General features: G+C 39.5%; 1 protein-coding gene across 8 annotated transcripts in view; it reads left to right on the top strand.

Moving 5' to 3' along the window:
• Nucleotides 1-17,209, top strand: part of TINAG (tubulointerstitial nephritis antigen) — a 155,717-nt gene that overhangs the window by 96,071 nt on the left and 42,437 nt on the right. The window contains exon 12 of one of the 8 annotated variants that reach the window (XM_061146366.1): nucleotides 4,714-6,579. The exons of 6 other annotated variants lie outside the window; for them this stretch is intronic. In XM_061146366.1, the coding sequence (XP_061002349.1) occupies nucleotides 4,714-4,780 (67 nt within the window). In that variant the 3' untranslated portion in view covers nucleotides 4,781-6,579. Of the gene's footprint in view, nucleotides 1-4,713; nucleotides 6,580-17,209 lie in introns of those variants that run through there. One more of the 8 variants, XM_061146369.1, reaches the window with a different exon arrangement.

The raw sequence follows: 17,209 nt of genomic DNA, 5'->3' as shown, positions 1-17,209 counted from the left end.
GTATGCAGAACAAGAAGCGACAGTTGGAACTGGACATGGAGCAATGGACTGCTTCCAAATTTGGAAAGGAGTGCATAAAGACTGTATATTGTCAGTATATACTATATATATACATATACTGATAATATATATCTATATCTCCTGTATATAATATATAGCATAATTAATATATATACTGATAACATTATACTTAATAACATATATGTGACATATATTTACTGTATATTTAGCATTATACACACACACACACACACACACACACACACACACACACACACATATATATGTACTTAATGGTTTCAGGTTGAAATCTTTTCCTCTAAGTTGAGAAACAAGAAAATGGTGCTCATTCTCACTACACCTACTCAACATAGACCTAAATATCTGTTGTTTAAGTCTGTGTCTCCTTTTCTGCCCTGCATGTAGGGTGGTCATTACCATTTTTCTCAATTCCATATATATGCATTAATATACAGCATTTGTCTTTCTCTTTCTGACTTACTTCAATCTATGTAATAGGCTCCAGGCTCATCCACCTCATTAGAACTGACTCAAATATGTTCCTTTTTATACTTGAGTAATATTTCACTGTGTATATGAGGGCTTCCCTGATAGCTCAGTTGGTAAAGAATCCGCCTGCAATGCAGGAGACCCTGGTTCGACTCCTGGGTTGGGAAGATCCGCTGGAGAAGGGATAAGCCACCCACTCCAGTATTCTTGTGGCTCAGTATATGTACCACAGCTTCCTTATCCATTCATCTGACGATGGACATCTAGGTTGCTCCCGTGTCCTACCTATTGTAAATTGTTCTGCAGTGAACACTGGGGCGCAAGTGTCTCTTTCAGTTCTGGTTTCCTTGGTGTGTATGCCCAGTAGTGGGATTATCGGGTCATGTGGCTTTTCTATTTCCAGGTTTTAAGGAATCTCCACACTGTTCTGCATAGTGACTGTACCAGTTTGCATTCCCAACAGTGTGAGAGGGTCTCCTTTTCTCCACATCCTTTTCAGCATTTATTTTGTAGACTTTTTGATGATGGCTGTCTGACTAGTGTGAGGTGATACCTCACTGTGGTTTTGATTTTCATTTATTTATTAATGAGTGGAGTTGAACATCTTTTCATGTGTTTATTAGCATCTGCATGTCTTCTTTGGAGAAATATCTGTTTAGGTCTTTTGCCCACTTTTCTATTAGGTTGTTCATCAGTTGTCTCATTTGCTATTATTTTCTCCCATTCTGAAGGCTGTCTTTTCACTTTGTTTATAGTTTCCTTCATTGTCCAAAAGCTTTTAAGTTGAATTAGGTCCCATTTGTTTATTTTTGTTTTTATTTCCATTTCTGGAAGTGGTTCATAGAGGATTTTGTTGTGATTTATGTCAGAGAGTGTTCTGCCTGTGTTTTCCTCTAAAAGTTGTGCATTTTCTGGTCTTACATTTAGGTCTTTAATCCATTTTGTGTTTCTTTTTGTATATGGAGTTAGAAACTGTTCTAGTTTCATTCTTCGACACATAGTTGACCAGTATTCCCAGCACCACTTGTTGAAGAGAATATATTTTCTCCATTCTATATTTTTGCCTCCTTTGTCAAAGATAAGCTATCCATAGGTGTGTGAATTTATCTCTGGACTTTCCATTTTGTTCCATTGATTTATATTGCTGTCTTTGTGCCAGTACCAATCTGTCTTGATCACTGTAATTTTGTGGTATAGTCTGAGAGAATAACATTAAAATATACATTAGCCTATGTAAAATAGATGACCAGTGCAATTTTGATGCATGAAGCAGGGCACCCAAAGCTGGTGCTCTGGAACAACCTAGAGGGATGGAGTGGGGAAAGAGGGGGGGAGGATTCAGGATGGAAGACACATGTGCACCTGTGGCTGATTCATGCTGATGTACAGCAAAAACCAGCATGATATTTTAAAGTAATTATCCTCTAATTAAAATAAATAAATTAATTTAAAAGAAGCAAACATAGTAGTGGAAGTCCTTTCTAGAGCCATCTGGCAAAAAAAGAAATAATAGTCATCAGAGCTGGAAAGAAAGAAGTAAAATCACCTTTATTTGTAGATTACATGATTTTATATACAGGTATACTGTGTTTCATTGCACTTCACTTTATGTGAACTTTTTCCTTTTTTTAACAAATTGAAGATTTCTGGCAGTGGACTGTGTTGAGCAGCCTATAGGCACCATTTTTCCAGCAGTGTTTACTCGCTTTGTGTCTCTATGTCACATTTTGGTAATTCTTGCAACATTTTAAACCCTCTAACAGCAAAAATATTTCAACTTGCAAAATAATCAGATGATGGTTAGCATTTTTTAGCAATAAAGTATTCTTGAAGTATGCACATTATTTTTTGACATAATGCTACTGTACACTTAATAGACTACAGTATAGTGTAAACATAACTTTATATGCACCAGGAAACCAAAAATATCATGTGACTCACTTTATTGCAATATTCATTTTATAGCAGTGAACTGGAACTGAATCTGCAAAATCTCCAAGGTATACATGTTTGGAAAATCCTAAAGACGTCATCCCAAAGTCATCAGATCAAATCAATTAATTCAGTAAAATTATAGGGCAGCAAAACTAACATATAAAAATCAATAGCCTTTTTATAGACTAGCAACAGATTATCAGAAAAAATCAAGAAAATAAGCAATCCCATGTACACTAGCAAAAAAAAAAAAAAGGAGGTGAAAAATCTTTACTCTGAAAACTATAAGACATTGATGAAAGATGTTTGTTTTACTTTTTAGTCACAAATAAGTGGAAGGGTATCCTGTGTTCTTGAATGTGAAGAATTAATATTATTAAAAATTTAATACTGCCAAAAAATATAGATTCAATGTAATCCCTATCAAGATTCCAATGGCATTTTTATAGATATAGAAAAACCATCTTAAAATTTATATGGAAACAAAAAAGAGTAGCCAAAATAATCCTTTGAAATAACAAAAGAAAAGAAATATCATCTTACCTGATTTCAAGCTATACTATAAATTTATAGTAATCAAGACAATATGATTCTGGCATAAAAACAGATTAATGGAACATAATTGAGAGCTTGGAAATAAAGGTGAAAAGGAAGTTTCTTTTTCTCAGAAAGCCAGTAACTTGGGGGAGAAGGTGGGTTTGTGCCCCCCAAAAAACAAGTCTGAAGATTCTGCTCCATCACAAAAGTTTTAAAGGGAAAAGGGAAATGATCTCAGTTAATCACTGGGGTGGGGGTTAGAGTCATCAGTGTCCCCCACTGCCTTCTGCCTTGTCAACTTCTTGTGGTCTTTCTTTAGTTGTTATCTTATTCACAGAGTTTGTTCCTGAGATTACTGAAGGGGAAGCTGGGGAAGAGGTGTGGTCACCTGCTGGTTACTTAATCTTCATTTCTACTTCTTTGATCTATGGGAAGAACCAACGGGTTAGACACGGTAGTGTGCGATCAAAAGATTTGAAAAGCATGCTTAGGTTGAAATGAGCCGAGCATGAGGAGGCCCTGATTTAAGTTTAGTTAAAATATAGCTTCGCTAACATGGCAAGAAAAGGGGTTCCCTGCTGAGGACTGTTCTCTGCAAAGGGCTGCTTACACCCCTGCATTTCTTTCCAGCCTTTTAAAACTTAACCCATCTCAGTTCATAGAGAATAATGTAATCAAAATATAAATGTGTCCGCCTGCTTTCCTGCTGGAAGTAACAACGACTTGCATCGTTTTCACCATTATTTTCTCTGCGTGGATTTCCTTTCCTCCCCTTCTAGCCTCATAAGCTGCTGCTGCTGCTAAGTCACTTCAGTCGTGTCTGACTCTGTGAGACCCCATAGACGGCAGCCAACCAGGCTCCCCCGTCCCTGGGATTCTCCAGGCAAGAACACTGGAGTGGGTTGCCATTTCCTTCTCCGATGCATGAAAGTGAAAAGTGAAAGTGAATTTGCTCAGTCGTTTCCGACTGTTAGCAACTCCATGGACTGCAGCCTACCAGGCTCCTCCGTCCATGGGATTTTCCAGGCAAGAGTACTGGAGTGGGGTGCCATTGCCTTCTCTTAGCCTCATAAGCTACGAACATGCTTTTGTTTTATGATCAATGACAACTTTGTTGCTTTATTTCAATGCTTTATGCTTTTATATTTATGTTTTTACTGTTTCCCTTTACCTGTATCTCTCTTTCTCTTTTTTCTTCTGGTCAATTGACTTCCAGACTTTAATAAGCATTTTGGGTGGTACTTCCTCCATGACAACCTCCCTGAACCATTCAGGTAAATGAGATGCTTCTCTATGCACATATTCCTACCTTATTACTTGCCTTATGTTGATCATCTTTCGTTAGACTGTAAGCTCCCTGAACACAGTATATTTTTTTCATCGTGGACCAGTCACGTAGCAGACCCTCTGTGAGTGCAGTTTTGTGTCATCTTCGAATGTGGCATTTCAAACCCTCATGCATATGTTGTACTCTGGGGGATTCACCAATTCTGCTTATTGAACATGAGGGTACATGCCTATGAATGTAATTAATGACTAACATAATTGTTTTGTTCTTATTTAGAAAATATGCAGGTTCTTAATAATCACAGTCTATAATAAGTCATAGTGTCATATTAAGTGACACAGGAATCCCTTGTAACATTACAGACTGGATTAAAAATATCCAAGCATGGTACTCAGTATTTCTCTCTCTCTCTCTTTTTTTTTTTTTTTTTGGTTTTTCTACAGATTGCTGCCAATTCCTGGGGAAAGTCCTGGGGAGAAAATGGCTATTTTAGGATTCTTCGAGGAGTAAATGAGTCTGACATTGAAAAGTTGATTATCGCAGCTTGGGGCCAGCTGACAAGTGCAGATGAACCATAGAATATCATTAAATTTCCATCAGGCCAAGCATTCAAGTCACCCTTTAAATTGAAATTAAGCCATGTGAGGTTCTCTGTGACAGTGCAGTCTTGGCCTTTTCACCTTGTTATCACAACCTGCATGTTTTCTTGTTTCACCCCAGGCCCTAAGCTTTCCTTTATGTCGCTGAGAGTGTAAAAACACTAACAGAGGACAGCAGAGGGACTGAATGCCTTTTAAGTTCCCCAGTAGCCTTCATGTCCCTCGCATGACAATGTTCTTTTTGACTTTGATCATTTGCAAACAGTGTGATGGCATTTGTTTTAAAAGTTCATAGCATTTGTTTGTGGAAGTGACCCGGTTTCTCTCTCTTTGAGCAATGAGGATGTCAGACAACAAAAAGCACTGAAAACCAGTTTGCCATCATTTACAATTATTTTCAGCCCAATAATGCTTTCTTAATTCCAACAGTGTTTATGATTTGCTAAAAAGCAGTGGAAATATATTGTTTCTCTCAGTAAGCTCACATTTTGGTTCTTTTCATTCATCTAAACTGAGCTTGCAATCTAACTCAAAGGGAGAGTCACTACCATAGGAAAGAACTACTCTTTACCCTACTATGTAATTGCTTATGATGTGGGGAAGATAATAAGTAACAAAAAAACTTAGATGCTGACAATGGAAGTACAGTCTTAATGTGTATGTAGGACACACACTCCTATTTTTGAAAACCAGTGCACTTGGTGTAAAGTTTATTAAAATGAGCTGCAAAACTGTATTTGGCAAGATCACATATTTACCCCCTAAAACAGCAACCTGATGTCATGACTCAGAATGAATAAATATACTTTATCACAACCATTTCACAATTTGCTGCTGGAGATGCTAAAAAATAAGCTCAGTTGTCACAAATTTGTATCTAATTTCAGTTCTCAATAGTCAGAGAAACAAAAATAGCCTCATCATCCTTGTTGGGAAGGGATGCAATCTTCTAATAATTCACTGACATCTTGAATGACAAACTAATAAATGAAGAAGCAAAGCTGACCTGTCAGTGAGCCTGGCGGATTATAATGACAATGGTGGGATACCCATGACCTTCACTTCTGGGCCTTCTATTGTCTGGATTTCCAGTGTAGAGCTCTTTTATGTGGTCGCATCCAACAATTCCCTGGTTAGATGAGCTAGATGTGCTGAAAATGTGAGAGAATGGAATACAAAATTGTGAAGTGCTGCTGCAATGGTTGTTTTCTCCATTAATCTCTGCTGTGTCATCAGAAGAGGCATCTATTCACTTAGTTCTCCCCTAGAAACCATACAGGAGTCTCATTCACCTTGTTGTGGTTGGTTGATGTGCATATATATATGCGTATGTACATATGTGTATGTACACACATATATATGTTTGTATGTACATATATATATAATGTAATATATAATATTACTCAGCCAAGAAAAAAGAAATAATGCCATTTGCAATAACAGATGTATTTAGAGATTATCATCCTAAGTGAAATAAATGGAGAAAGACAAATGCCATATGATATCACTTCTATGTCAAATCTAGAGAATATTTAAATGAACTTATTTACAAAACAGAAACAGACATAGAGATACAGAAGACAAATTTATGGTTACCAAAGTACAAAGTTGAGGAAGGGATAAATTAGGAGGTTGGGATTAACAGATATATACTACTGTGTATAAAACAGATAAATAACAAGGACCTAATGTATAACACACAGAAGTATATTCAATATCTTGTAATAAACATAATAATCAAATTTTTCTCATTCTTTTAACTTTAAAGAGCATATTTGGTTATATTTATTATCTGAAGTCCCCGAGTTGGCCTTCAGAAAATAGTGGTTGGCATCTTCCTTTGCCCACTAAGAAGTAAGTAGCTGTTTGTGGAATGGATTTGACTGCTGACTAGACTGTGCCCTCCTATGCTGTGACTTATCTTGGCTTGTAGGCGTCCCCTACTCACCTTAGCCTGGACTGAGCAATGGGAAGAACCACACATTCAGTCCATGTGTCTTCAGGATTCCAGTCTCTGCTTACTCATATGAGGTCTTATTATTTTGTGTTTAGAGCATAGGAGGGAAGGATTGTCCTTATGATCACATAACAGCCAGGACAATATGTCTTAGATTAGGTGACACTGTGAGTACTCAGACCTGGTTTTCTTCCTGTTTAATTCAGAGTATGTGCCACTTATGTGCTCTTCATGGGTCTCAGCTGAGATCCATTACTTCGTCTAGTTCTTCCTGGAAAAAAAAGGAAATATTCCCAAGATAGCAGATTGAATTACAGCCTGGCTGCTCCACGCTGTTGAGTCATGCTTCTTTCTTCAAGTGTCATTAGGAAACATACATAAAAAAGAAGTAGAGAAGATCTGGAAGACAGGACTCACGTCCTTTCAGGGCTCACAATATTTGAGTCCCACCTCTTTGTATTCTAAACAAGAAAAAGGCTTCTCCAGGTTTTTAAAATTCACATTCATGAATTCTCTTTAAACCCCCAAATGGAATTGTTAGTTGATATTCAACCAGAAAAAAAGGAAATGTCTCTAAGTGTTTGCAATAAGAGGAATAGAGTGAAAAGACTTGGTTGTGTAGGTGATGGAGGAGCAGAGAAGAGAATAAAGTATGCTGAGTCAGTCCAGGGACATGCTGCAGGAGGAGGCTATCATAATCCCTAGACTGAGGGCTCAAAGTGAAGCAGTGGGTGACTGGGATCTGGGGACAGGTGTTTTCCTGCTGGTAGATGGGAGCAGGACTGACCTGTTTGGTGAAAGCTGGAGTTATGAAAAGGCAAGGTGTTGCCAACTGTGCTACCTGAAGCAGAGAGGGAGACAAATACTAAAGCTTCTACCTTGCTCAAACCTTCCAAACTCATAACAGTGCCTCTCATTGGCTGATCCTGCTGAAAGACAATGGATACAGGAGGTGATGAAATCAAGCTGTCATGGTTAAATTCCGCCCTTTACCAGATACAAAGAATAGGATGAGGATAAGGGATAAATGATAGAATAAACAGAAAGTACACTTTTGTTTCAGTCCATGTAGATACTGCAAACTAAGAGTTCATGAAGGGACAATTTATCACGGATTGATTACATTGGATCCCACCAAAAAAGATGCCCCACATCCAAAGGCAAAGGAGAAGCTCCAACAAGACAGAAGGAGGGGCGAAATCACATTTAAAGTCAAACCCCATACCCGCCAGAGATGTTCAGAGGGTTCAAACAAAACCTTGCATGCACCAGGATCCAGAAACCCCACAGAGACTGAGCCAGACCCGCCTTTGAGTGTGTGAGTGTCTCCTGCAGAGGCACGGGGCAGCAGTGGCCTGCCGTGGGGACAGGGGCTCTGGCTGCAGCAGACCTGGGACACGCAGCACGTGGCATAAGCCCTCTTGGAGGAGGTCGCCATTGGCCCCACCATAGAGCCGCTGGGCAGGTGACCCACAAACTGAAGAACAATTACACCAAGGAAATTCTCACACTGTTAAGGAAGTGCTAGGACCCACAAAGGATTTCCCAACCTGGGCATCCTGCAAGGGGACTGAGAACCCGGAGGGAATTTGACTTTGGAGGCCAGTGGAATTTAATTACAGAACTTCCACAGGACTGGGGAAACAGATTCTTGGAGGGCACAGACAAAGGCTTGTGTGCACCAGGACCCAGGAGAAAGGAGCAGTGACCCCATAAAACACTGAGCCAGACTTGCCTGTGAGTGTCTAGGAGTCTCCTGTGGAGGCGTGGGAACACAGTAGCCTGCTGCGCTGTCAGGGGCACTGAATACAACAGTGAGGGCATAAGTCCTTTTGAAGGAGGCCGCCGTTACTGCCATTACCCCTATCATAGTTTGGCCTCAGGCCAAGCAACAGGAAGGGAACACAGCTCCACCCAACAGAAAATCAGATCAAAGATTTACCGAGCATGGCCCTGCCCATCAGAAGAAGACCCAGTTCCTCCCACAGTCAGACTGTCCCATCAGGAAGCTTCCACAGGCCTCTAATCCATCAGAGGGCAGCGAGAATGAAAAGGACAAGCACAGAAAATTAACCAGACTGATCACATGGATCACAGCCTTGTCTAACCCAATGAAGCTGTGAACCATGCCATGCAGGGCCACTCAAGACAGATGGGTCATGGTGGAGAGTTCTGACAAAACGTGGTCCACTGGAGAAGGGAGTGGCAAACCACTTCAGTATTCTTGCCTTAAGAACCCCATGAACAGTGTGGAAATGCAAAAAGATATGACACTGAAAGATGAACTCCCCAGCTCAGTAGGTGCCCAATATGTTACTGGAGAAGAGTGATGAAATAGCTCCAGAAAGAAGAGATGGAGTCAAAGCAAAAACAATGCCCAGTTGTGGATGTGACTGGTGATGGAAGTAAAGTCTGATGCTATAAAGAACAATACTGCATATGAACCTGAAATGTTATGTCCATGAATCAAGGTAAATTGGAAGTGGTCAAAAAGGAGATGGCAAGAGTGAATATCAACATTTTAGGAGTCAGTGAAACTGAAATGGACTGGAATGGGTGAATTTAATTCAGATGACCATTATATTTACTACTTTGGGCAAGAATCCTTTAGAAAACATGGAGTAGCCCTCATAGTTAACAAAAGAGTCCAAAGTGCAATACTTGGGTGCAATCTCAAAAATGGCGGAATGGTATCTGTTCATTTCCAAGGCAAATCATACAATACCACAGTAATGCAAGTCTATGCCCCAACCACTAATCCCAAAGAAGCTGAAATTTATGATGGCCTACACGACCTTCTAGGACTAATACCCAAAAAAGATGTCCTTAAACCATAGGGGACTGGAATGCAAAAGTAGGAAGTCAAGAAATGCCTGGAGTAACAGGCAAGCTTGGTTTTGGAGTACAAAATGAAGCAGGGCAAAGACTAGCTGAGTTTTGCCAAGAGAATGTACTGGTCCTAGCAAACACACTCTTCTAACAACACAAGAGGCAACTCTACACATGGACATCACCAGATGTTCAATACTGAAATCAAATTGATTGTATTATTTGCAGCTGAAGATGGAGAAACTCCATATAGTCAGCAAAAACAAGACTGGGAGCTGACTGTGGCTCACATCATGAACTCCTTATTGCAAAATTCAGACTTAAATGGAAGAATTTAGGGAAAATCACTAGACCATTCAAACTGAATGTGAGAGTTGCTCAGTTGTGTCTGACTCTTTGCAACCCACTGGACTCTACAATCCATGGAACTTTCCAGGCCAGAATACTGGAGTGGATAGCTGTTCCTTTCTCCAGGGCATCTTTATAACCCAACGATCAAACCCATGTCTCCTGCATTGCAGGTGGATTCTTTATGAGCTGAGCCACCACAGAAGCCCAAGAATACTGGAGTGGGTAGCCTATCCCTTCTTTGGGGGATCTTTCTGACCCAGGAATCAAACCAGGGTCTCCGGTACTGGAGGCGAATTCTTCATCAACTGAGCTACCAGGGAAGTCAGACATTTCAGGTATGACCTAAATCAAATCCCTTATTCAGTGGAAGTGACAAATAGATTCAAGGGATTAGATCTGATAGACAGAGTGCCTGAAGAACTGTGGATGGAGGTTTGTGACATTGTACAGGAGGTGGTGATCAAAACCATCCCCAAGGGGATAAAAATGCAAAAAGACAAAATGGTTGTCTGAGGAGTCTTTACAAACAGATGAGAAAAGAAGAGAATCGAAAGACAAAGGAGAAATGGGAAGAGTTCCAAAGAATAGCAAGGAGAGATAAGAAAGCTTTCCTCAGTGATCAGTGTGAAGAAAAAGAGGAATACAGTTGAATGGGAAAGAGTAGAGATCTCTTCAAGAAAATTAGAGATACCAAAGGAACATTTCATGCAAAGATGGGCACTATAAAGGACAGAAACAGTCCTAACAGAAGCAGAAGATATTAAGAGGTGGCAAGAATACACAGAAGAACCATACAAAAAAGATCTTAATGACCCAGATAGCCACGATGGTGTGATCGCTCACCTAGGGCGAGGCATCCTGGAGTGAGAAGTCAAGTGGTCCTTAGGAAGCATCACTATGAGCAAAGCTAGTGGAGGTGATGAAACTCCAGCTAAGCTATTTCAAGTCCTAAAAGATGATGCTGTGAAAGTGCTGCACTCAATATGCCAGCAAATTTGGAAAACTCAGCAGTGGCCACAGGACTGGAAAAGGTCAGTTTTCATGCCAATCCCAAAGAAGGGCAATGCCAAAGAAGGCTCAAACTACCACACAATTGCACTCATCTTATATGCTAGCAATGTAATACTCAAAATTCTCCAAGCAAGGCTTCAACAGTATGGAAACCATGAACTTCCAGATGTTAAAGATGGATTTGGAAAAGGCAAAGGAATCAGAGATCAAATTGGTAATATCCACTGGATCATACAAAAAAGGGAATTCCAGAAAAACATCTGCTTCAGCTTTATTGACTATGCCAAATCCTTTGACTGTGTGGCTCTCAAGAAACTGTGGAGAGAGTGGGCACCCTTGTCTTGTTCCTGATTTCAGGGGAAATGCTTTCAATTTTTCACCATTGAGGGTGATGCTTGCTGTGGGTTTGTCATATATAGCTTTTATTATGTTGAGGTATGTTCCTTCTATTCCTGCTTTTGGGAGAGTTTTAATCATAAATGAGTGTTGAATTTTGTCAAAGGCTTTCTCTGCATCTATTGAGATAATCATATGGTTTTTATCTTTCAATTTGTTAATGTGGTGTATTACATTGATTGATTTTGCAGATATTAAAGAATCCTTGCATTCCTGGGATAAAGCCCACTTGGTCATGGTGTATGATTTTTTAATATGTTGTTGGATTCTGTTTGCTAGAATTTTGTTAAGGATTTTTGCATGTATGTTCATCAGTGATATTGGCCTGTAGTTTTCTTTTTTTGTGGCATCTTTGTCTGGTTTTGGAATTAGGGTGATGGTGGCCTCATAGAATGAGTTTGGAAGCTTACCTTCTTCTGCAATTTTCTGGAAGAGTTTGAGTAAGATAGGTGTTAGCTCTTCTCTAAATTTTTGGTAGAATTCAGCTGTGAAGCCATCTGGTCCTGGGCTTTTGTTTGCTGGAAGATTTTTGATGACAGTTTCGATTTCCTTGCTTGTGATGGGTCTGTTAAGATCTTCTATTTCTTCCTGGTTCAGTTTTGGAAAGTTATACTTTTCTAAGAATTTGTCCATTTCATCCAAGTTGTCCATTTTATTGGCATAGAGCTGCTGGTAGTAGTCTCTTATGATCCTTTGTATTTCAGTGTTGTCTGTTGTGATCTCTCCATTTTCATTTCTAATTTTGTTAATTTGGTTTTTCTCTCTTTGTTTCTTAATGAGTCTTGCTAATGGTTTGTCAATTTTGTTTATTTTTTCAAAAAACCAGCTTTTAGCTTTGTTGATTTTTGCTATGGTCTCTTTAGTTTCTTTTGCATTTATTTCTGCCCTGATTTTTAAGATTTCTTTCCTTCTGCTAACTCTGGGGTTCTTCATTTCTTCCTTCTCTAATTGCTTTAGGTGTAGAGTTAGGTTATTTAATTGGTTTTTTTCCTGTTTCTTGATGTGAGCCTGTAATGCTATGAACCTTCCCCTTAGCACTGCTTTTACAGTGTCCCATAGGTTTTGGGTTGTTGTGTTTTCATTTTCATTCATTTCTATACATATTTTGATTTCTTTTTTGATTTCTTCTATGATTTGTTGGTTATTCAGAAGCGTGTTATTAGTGTTGGAAGTTCTGGCCACAGCAATCAGAGCAGAAAAAGAAGTAAAAGGAATCCAGATAGGAAAAGAAGAAGTAAAACTCTCACTGTTTGCAGATGACATGATCCTCTACATAGAAAACCCTAAAGACTCTACCAGAAAATTACTAGAGCTAATCAATGAATATAGTAAAGTTGCAGGATATAAAATTAACACACAGAAATCCCTTGCATTCCTATATACTAACAATGAAAAAACAGAAAGAGAAATTAAGGAAACAATACCATTCACCATTGCAACAAAAAGAATAAAATACTTAGGAGTATATCTACCTAAAGAAACAAAGGACCTATACATAGGAAACTATAAAACACTGATGAAAGAAATCAAAGAGGACACAAACAGATGGAGAAACATACCGTGTTCATGGATTGGAAGAATCAATATTGTCAAAATGGCTATTCTACCCAAAGCAGTCTATAGATTCAATGCAATCCCTATCAAGCTACCAACGGTATTTTTCACAGAACTAGATCAAAGAATTTCACAATTTGTATGGAAATACAAAAAACCTCGAATAGCCAAAGTAATCTTGAGAAAGAAGAATGGAGCTGGAGGAATCAACCTGCCTGACTTCAGACTCTACTACAAAGCCACAGTCATCAAGACAGTATGGTACTGGCACAAAGACAGAAATATAGATCAATGGAACAGAATAGAAAGCCCAGAGATAAATCCACGAACCTATGGACACCTTATCTTTGACAAAGGAGGCAAGGATATACAATGGAAAAAAGACAACCTCTTTAACAAGTGGTGCTGGGAAAACTGGTCAACCACTTGTAAAAGAATGAAACTAGAACACTTTCTAACACCATACACAAAAATAAACTCAAAATGGATTAAAGATCTAAATGTAAGACCAGAAACTATAAAACTCCTAGAGGAGAACATAGGCAAAACACTCTCTGACATAAATCACAGCAAGATCCTCTATGACCCACCTCCCAGAATATTGGAAATAAAAGCAAAACTAAACAAATGGGACCTAATGAAACTTAAAAGCTTTTGCACTACAAAGGAAACTATAAGTAAGGTGAAAAGACAGCCCTCAGATTGGGAGAAAATAATAGCAAATGAAGAAACAGACAAAGGATTAATCTCAAAAATATACAAGCAACTCCTGCAGCTCAATTCCAGAAAAATAAATGACCCAATCAAAAAATGGGCCAAAGAACTAAACAGTCATTTCTCCAAAGAAGACATACAGATGGCTAACAAACACATGAAAAGATGCTCAACATCACTCATTATTAGAGAAATGCAAATCAAAACCACAATGAGGTACCATTACATGCCAGTCAGGATGGCTGCTATCCAAAAGTCTACAAGCAATAAATGCTGGAGAGGGTGTGGAGAAAAGGGAACCCTCTTACACTGTTGGTGGGAATGCAAACTAGTACAGCCGCTATGGAAAACAGTGTGGAGATTTCTTAAAAAACTGGAAATAGAACTGCCATATGACCCAGCAATCCCACTTCTGGGCATACACACCGAGGAAACCAGATCTGAAAGAGACACGTGCACCCCAATGTTCATCGCAGCACTGTTTATAATAGCCAGGACATGGAAGCAACCTAGATGCCCATCAGCAGATGAATGGATAAGGAAGCTGTGGTACATATACACCATGGAATATTACTCAGCCATTAAAAAGAATTCATTTGAACCAGTCCTAATGAGATGGATGAAGCTGGAGCCCCTTATACAGAGTGGAGTAAGCCAGAAAGATAAAGAACATTACAGCATACTGACACATGTATATGGAATTTAGAAAGGTGATAACGATAACCCTATATGCAGAACAGAAAAAGAGACACAGAAATACAGAACAGACTTTTGAACTCTGTGGGAGAATGTGAGGGTGGGATATTTCAAAAGAACAGCATGTATACTATCTATGGTGAAACAGATCACCAGCCCAGGTGGGATGCACGAGACAAGTGCTCCGGCCTGGTGCACTGGGAAGACCCAGAGGAATCGGGTGGAGAGGGAGGTGGGAGGGGGGATCGGGATGGGGAATACGTGTAAATCCATGGCTGATTCATATCAATGTATGACAAAACCCACTGGAAAAAAAAAAATAATAATAATAAAAAAAAAAAAAAAAAAAGAAACTGTGGAAAATTCTTAAAGAGATGGGAGCAACAGACCACCTGACCTGTTTCCTGAGAAATCTGTGTGCCGGTCAGGAAGCAACATTTAGAACTTGACATGAAACAATGGACTGGTTCCAAATTGGGAAAGGAGTACATCAAGGTTGTATATTGTCACCCTGCTTATTTAACTGATATGCAGAGTACATCATGAAAATGTTGGGCTGGATGAAGCACAAGCTGGAACTAAAGAGCCTCTTGATGAAAGTGAAAGAGGAAAGTGAAAAAGCTGGCTTAAAACTCAGCATTCAAAAAATGCTCATGGCATCCAGTCCCATCACTTCATGGTAAATAGATGGGGAAACAATGGAAACAGCAACAGACTTTCTTTTCTTGGGCTCCAAAATCACTGTAGACAGTGACTGCAGGCGTGAAATTAAAAGACTTGCTTACTCCTTGGAAGGAAAGCTGTGACAAAGTCCATATAGTCAAAGCTATGGTTGTTCCAGTTGTCAAGTATGGACGTGAGAATTGAACCATAAAGAAAGCTTGTGAAAGTCACTCAGTCCTGTCCTACTTTTTGTGACCTCATGGACTATATAGTCCATGGAATTCTTCAAGCCAGAATACTGGGGTGGGTAGCTGTTCCTTTTCCAGGGGGGTTTTCCAGCCCAGGGATCAAACCCAGTTCTCCTGCATTACAAGCTGATTCTTGACCAGCTGAGCCACCAGGAAAGCCCAAGAATGCTTAACAGCAAAGAATTGATGCTTTTGAACTGTGGTGTTGGAGAAGACTCTTGAGGGTCCCTTGGACTGCAAGGAGATCCGACCAGTCCATCCTAAAAGAGATCAGTCCTGAATATTCATGGAAAGGACTGATGTTGAAACTGAAACTCCAATACTCTGGTGACTTGATATGAAGAACTGGCTCATTGGAGAAGACCCTGATGCTGGGAAAGATTGAAGGCAGGTGGAGAAGGGGACGACAGAGGATGAGATGGTTGGATGGCATCACTCACTCAATGGACATGAGTTTGAGTAGACTCTGGGAGTTGGTGATGGGCAGGGAGGCCTGGCGTGCTGCAGTCCATGGGTCTCAAAGAGTCAGACACAACTGAGCGACTGAGCTGAAAGGACATACAGACATTTCTCTCCCCAGAGGTATCTATGAAGCAGGGAAATCAGGCCAGCACTGTCAGAAATGGTGTGACTGAATGAAGGGGAAATCTCTTCCACCTTCAGTAGTGAGCACTAATATGCATCATTTTGTTTAGATATCTAAAGTAAATGTTTAATTGGCGGGTAACCCCAATAAAGTGAGGTTTCTCCCAAGAACCACTAGTCACAACCTCATTGGTTAGAATTACTGCAGCTGGAAATAACTTTTTCCTCTATCATCCATTCCCTGGTCCCCTGTTTGTAACCTCCACCCACTATACAATTAACTAAGTCTGTTTCTTCTGAGATTATAAAAAAGTGTCAGTTATATGGAATTTAAGATTTATCTTGGGCTATACCCACCATTTAAAATGTTCCCAGGTTACAGTTAGGCCACTGGGATGTTCTACTGTAGCAGGGACACCTGGCAAAACTGCCTGGCTCTGTCCTCACTCACCTGGCCAGGTGCTCATTGTGTGGACCAGCAGGTACTGCTGTATACAATCTACAATTGCGTACAATGGCTCATTGTATGCAACATACACATTGTATACAACATGTATCATTATATGCAATGGATCATCATAGTGACAAAAAATGATTAAGTCCATCTAAGAAAGAAGTGGAAAGTTTTATTTTTAAGCAGTTTTGAAGATTATAACCCAGAAATCTCAGAAAACTCTGAGAGCACTTCCACCTGTTAGAAGTCAAGGCACAGTTGTATAAATATTTTTGAGGCAAAAGTCTGTATGTCAAATGATGTGTTATTGACAGCTACATAATCAGATCTAGTGCCATCATGGTGTGTCATATGACCCCGTGTAGGATCAAGAAGGAATGGACCTTTTAAAGAGTTTTGTCATTGATGTTAAAACAGTGTTGCTCTTTATGGTTGAGCAAGTCTTCCTGCCTGTGGGGGAGGTCTGATTGATGAATAAAGCAGATATACAATGTGCAGTATGGGGTGAGGAGGCCAAAGGGCAAAGTTTTGTTTAAATTTCTCTGGTCTTGCCATAAAACTGTGACTTATTTCATAATTGTATAGTACATGTATATGATATGTATCATTGTATATAATGGTTCATTGAATACAACATACACAACATTGTACATAGCATGTACAGTTGTGTACAATGATTCCATGCATGTCCACAGCCCTTTCTCTTAAAAATCCTCATTAAATATATGTCCACAGCCCTTTTCTCTTAAAAATCCTCATTAAATAAGACACATTATCAATTCTATATTTATTACAGTTGTCTTTCAGTATACATGGGGAATTGGTTTTAGGAGCTCCTACAGATACCCAAATCTGCAGACACTCAAGTCCCCTTTATGCACA

This window comes from Dama dama, chromosome 7 (genome assembly GCF_033118175.1).
Source record: "Dama dama isolate Ldn47 chromosome 7, ASM3311817v1, whole genome shotgun sequence".
Taxonomy (NCBI): domain Eukaryota; kingdom Metazoa; phylum Chordata; class Mammalia; order Artiodactyla; family Cervidae; genus Dama; species Dama dama.
Note: the sequence above shows the minus strand (reverse complement) of the source record. Positions and strands in the feature narration are given on the sequence as shown.